The sequence below is a fragment of the Eufriesea mexicana genome, unplaced genomic scaffold, assembly GCF_001483705.2.
Source record: "Eufriesea mexicana isolate 0111107269 unplaced genomic scaffold, ASM148370v2 scaffold12515, whole genome shotgun sequence".
In the NCBI taxonomy this organism is placed as follows: Eukaryota; Metazoa; Arthropoda; class Insecta; order Hymenoptera; family Apidae; genus Eufriesea; species Eufriesea mexicana.
In genome coordinates, this window is record NW_016920072.1 from 222073 (window position 1) to 227355 (window position 5283).

Consider the following 5283-nt stretch of genomic DNA (forward strand, 5'->3'; position numbering starts at 1 on the left):
TTGGTTCAACACATTTGAGCACTCGGACTTGGCAGATTGAAATCTTTTTTGTACTCTTTTTCAACAGCAGATGAGACGTCTAGATATCGTAATATTGATAAAGGGATTTACAACGGGTTGTGCAATGAGAGTACAACAATTATGTGAATCCTTGAGCCACGAATCGTCGGGCATATACACTTCAAAGAATTTGCGAAATCTTTTTGAAAACTGGTATTATCTTTGGTAACCATAAGATTTTACATATTTCTTAACTGATTGAAATTTTATTTCGCCAAATAGCATGATAAACGTTAAAGAATATTCCACATGAAAAAATAAATATGAAACGTTGCAGAAGACAAAAGTATTAGTCAAATTTGAAAAATTTCAATGTACCTTAGGATAAAAAGTACCTTATCCAATATTGTAAAAATGAAAAAATATTCCATATAAAAGAGGAATAAATTTTAAATATTCCAGAAGAGAAAATTATAATTAAAGAACACCGTATGTACGAAAACCAAAAATATTCCACATGCAAGAATAATAAATATGAAACGTTGCAGCAGACAAAATTATTAGTCAAATTTGAAAAACTTCACCGTACTTTTAAATAAAAAGTACCCTATCCAACAATATTGTAAAAAAGGAAAAATATTTCATATAAAGAGCAATATTAAAGAGCAACAAATTTTGAACATTCCAGAAGAGACAATTATAATTAAGGAATACCGTATGTACGAAAATCAAAAATATTCCACATACAAAAATAATAAATATGAAATATTGCGAAAGACAAAATTATTAGTCTAATTTAGAAAAATATTCCATATAAAAGAGCAACAAATTTTGAATGTTCCAAAAGAAAATTATAATTAAAGAATACCGTATGTACGAAAACAAAAAATATTTCCGTATTAATTGATTTTTTAAAGCAAGTCGAAAGACACGAGGATACAGTGTTTTAACGACGCAAAGTGAAAACGAAACAAATTGTCCAGAAGAAAATTGCAAAATCGCAGGAGGATCTCGGGGGTTCCCGAGGAGTCGAAAAGAAGGTCGTCCAGAAGTCTCCCACTTACTGGAACCCAAGGCTCTTTCCTCCTCTTTAGACAGCCGAATGATCCAGGCGATCAAGGAGTCACGTGCGTGGATCCAATTAAAATTTAAAGTTGTTTCAGTCATCATCAACGGGATATCTCTTCCCATGATGCATCACCGAGAGTGAAGGGAAGATGCGCTGCTCCTCTCCACCTCCCACACCCATAGCCGGTCATTCTAATACATGCTGGTTAATACGTGGATATGCAGCGCTAAGGATAAACTGTAACAAAGGGTCCGGACGGTATATAAACTCGTCCGTGGATCATCTTCTCAGTTCGCTTCGCGTCTTCGCTCATAACAGCAATATGAATTACCATCAGGTAGGCTATCCTCCCGGTTATGCTTATTAGTTACCTCGGTATAGATACCGACTAAATTCGTAAGTATATTTCGTTAGAGATCAGGTTGTTACACCTGATCTCAATTTTTCTCGAGGAAACATCCAGTCGTTGGTTGTTCAGCGTGAGCTTGTTCCTTTTCTCGTAGAGTTTTGTGTTCTCATTAGGTTGCATGAGCCTTTAGAATACCTCAACTTTGATATAGAAGTCGTAGTTCTCCTCAATCGAAAGTGAATACGAGTCAAGTTTGATAATGGTAGTGTCTATGGTGTGCAGCAGGTTCTCAGTAGGTTTTTCATTTCTCAGCTGTCAGATGTGACTTCTTTCCTAGACCCCTAAACTTCTTTCATAGGACTCCTAGGGAATTTTAGTTTCACTGAGAAAATCTTCTATCTTCTGTGATTTAAGATGGAATTTACGAATCTTCTTCCAACTACGATTAATATGGACTTGTGATGCTCTCAGTATTCAAATTGCCAAGACGTAGGATCCTAAAATAATTTCGATCGAACTATAGTAACCTGGCTACTCTTCTTCAAATTAGGGCTACTTGAAATATGCGGAATTATATTTTCATTTTTATTTGCATTCTGCTAGGTTTATTTGTATTTACATAATGGAAGTTAGAAGAAATACTGAAATACCTTCACTTTACTTCATCAGGCATGTAAATCAGTAAGTGCACAAAAGGAGAAAGCATGTTCGTCTTTAGTAATCATCCCTAATTTCAGTGGAACATTAATTTTACCATTGGCAAATCATTGGCATACGTCGCCATTGGTAAAGCAAATTTTCCATTGGATTCGGCGTTAACGTCTTCTACAACTCGTTTTGTTGATGTAATTATGATGACCAGTGACGAAAACAGGCATTCGGTTCACCATTCGTGTCGTAATTAATTTTATTCCGACAGAGAGACAGTTTCTATCTGAACAATTGTGTTGTAGGATATTATCATCTTCTAATAGAGATGATAAATATTTCCAAATACGTCTTCACTGAGAACAGTTCGAGTCGACAAATGCATTTTGTAATTACTTAATCATAAATTGGACAAATAGATCAGTCTGATTCCATGAGCAATTCAATTTTGGCGTTTTGCTGTTTCTGATATTAGGTTTGTGATAAGTATTGGTTACATAACCTTCGAGTCAAGAGTGTGGTTCACTGGATGTTACTGCAAAGAGGTTAGAAAATTTAGCAGGTTATGTTTCTCTTTCTGCGTCCTCTAATATTCAGAGCAAGTGATTTTATAAGTAACCTAAAAAGGAACATGTCAAATTTGTGCTTATGCATACAGTATGACAGTAGATTCTAATATTCGCAATATAAATTATTTCCTGAACAACTTAACCTCAAACTTGGAACATTAATTATAAGAATTTGTTTCCCTAGGAAGATTCAAAGTAATGTTAGTTAAGATTATTTCAAATTTAACGAGTGCCATAAGGAACCTAACTCAGTTGCAAATGCAACTTCTTCCAGTCTGTGTAACCGTCACAGACTAGTCAATTTGCATAATTTTTCGCTTTCTGTATTTTATGTATTAAATTTCTTTTCGTAGATTTTTACCGATGCGCGTTAATATATTTCCTTCCATATTTTGTTGCAGTTAACGAAAGTGCTATTGCTGCTATCGTGTCTTGCTAGTGATGCACTCGCTGGATTGCTTCCGGGTGGTGGCGCCGGTGGTTACCAGTACAACAGACCAGGTGGCGCTGGATTCGGTGGTCCAGGGGGATTCTCCGGGGACTTAGGAGGAGGAGAAGGAGGAGGAGGAGGAGGAGGAGGAGGTGGAGGAGGAGGACGAGGAGGAGGCTTTAGAGGGAGACCTTCTTCGTTATACGGAGCACCAGGTGGCGGTGGTGACGCTGGTGGATTTGGTGGCCGTCCATCTACCTCTTATGGAGCTCCTGGACAATTCGGAGGCGGAGGTGGAGGCTATCAGGACGGAGGATTCCAAGGTGGTTACGGTCGTGACAATGGAAGAGTAAGTTTAATGAATTCGTTCTAATTAAAATATATAATAACAAAACAAAAATTTTGGAAACTAGCAATTGGAAAAAATATTTTATTTATACCTTATCTTATAGCCCCAACCATACAGCTTCCAGTACGAGGTATACGATCCCCCTAGTGGCAATGACTACTCCCAACGTGAAAGTAGCGATGGCAACGTGGTTCAAGGGGAATACAGAGTACTGTTACCAGATTCGAGAACACAAATTGTGAAGTATATGGCTGATGATGCAAATGGATATACTGCTGATGTTCAATACGAAGGGCAAGCTCAATACTCTCGAGGAGGTGCTGGAGCTTATGGAGCACCTAGTGCAGGATACCAAGGTGGGTACCAAGGAAGCTAATATAATTATAATTTGCATGTATATATATACATAAATAGGAGATTATTTAAAGCATAAACTACTACGAATTTTCTAAACACTAATGCTTCTATATTATAAAGTATTATCTATGGACTTAATTTGAAGAAAAATATATTTAATCGCGTATTACTATTCCACCACTGTTGTATTTTTAAGCCACATATGAAGCGTTTGAAGATGTAAATTTTTTGATTACCTTAACAGCTTGTTATCGAAGAATGTCTTCTTCGCATACTTCCAATTTCCTCCGATAGATGTCGGGGCTGTATTATTCCACTATACGTTTCGTATTATATTTTATATAGGTACTTTTATCAATGGTAAATTAACCTTTTGATAGCAGGTGCCGGTGGTTTTGGACCTGGCGGTCAATTCGGCGGAGGTGCGGGTAGTAATCAGTATTTACCACCACGTAACAGCTATCGGAAATAATCGGCCTTATCATGCATCGCCATTAAAAATTCCGACAAATCTTCCGAATGCTGGGCGACAACCGTCACGGACCTCCCTCGTTTTTACAGCTTTTACTTCTTAATACCACTCAATATACTTACACCACTCAGTCACATGCACATTTACGTATAATCACCCCACTGGTATTTAACGACATATAACATGTATCGATTAGGATAATTTAATGATTTTCTTTCTTTCAGCGTGCGTTTCGTATACGTGCGTAGTTATACTATGTATACGTTTATACTTTGTACATGGTAATTTTTTATTATCAAACATGCGCTTGTATTTTCTGCTAAGCGATCGTCGAACTTAAATATTTGTGTATGTATTTATACGAGCTTAATATAATACACGAATGAAATACTCTTTCTATTTAATCCATGTTTCTTTCTTTGTTTCATAACCTAGAAAAGCATTATCGGTAAAGTTGATCGATATAGAATAATTATACTGTAATATTTTTGTTACCATTCGAATTTTACAAAATAAAAGTTTAATATCTAAGAAAAATTTGTAAAACCTATAGATTCTTTCTTCTTCGTAAAATTTATTTAAAAAATTTAAAATATGATTACGAATTGGAGGTCGACAAAGTTTTATCTCTTTTCGAAAGCAGACGGTTGTAAATTTTCTTTCACACATCACATCTTCTTCTTTCTCTTTTATGAATATTGAAATGAATGAAAATAAGGAACTCTAGTTATAAAATGCACTGTTCAACGCAAATTTTAATTTGTAACATTCATTGGGTGACTCTTGTAGAGTTTACTGTTCCGAAAATAAATCCATAATTCAAAAAAAATGTGAGTTTTTCTTAAAAAGGCACGATTTTTGGATAAAATAAAGTATTATATAAAAAGTAAGAATGTTAGAAGGTTCATTCTTATATTACAAGAGTATCCTGAGTTTATCAATGACCATAATCGTAATTATTTGTGCTTTTAAATAACTATAATTGGCCATCGATGATTAAAAATAAGCCTCTGAGGGTACTTTCTATGTATATTTTTGCA

At 35.4% G+C, this 5283-nt stretch overlaps 1 protein-coding gene across 1 annotated transcript; it reads left to right on the forward strand.

The window, feature by feature from the left end:
* Nucleotides 1–1217: 1217 nt before the first annotated feature.
* LOC108553700 (pro-resilin) lies at nucleotides 1218–4243 on the forward strand. Its single transcript, XM_017908711.1, has 4 exons — nucleotides 1218–1406; nucleotides 3037–3414; nucleotides 3518–3785; nucleotides 4155–4243. Exons 1-4 carry the CDS (start codon nucleotides 1218–1220, stop codon nucleotides 4241–4243), a joined length of 924 nt encoding a protein of 307 aa, XP_017764200.1.
* The last annotated feature ends 1040 nt before the right edge of the window (nucleotides 4244–5283 follow it).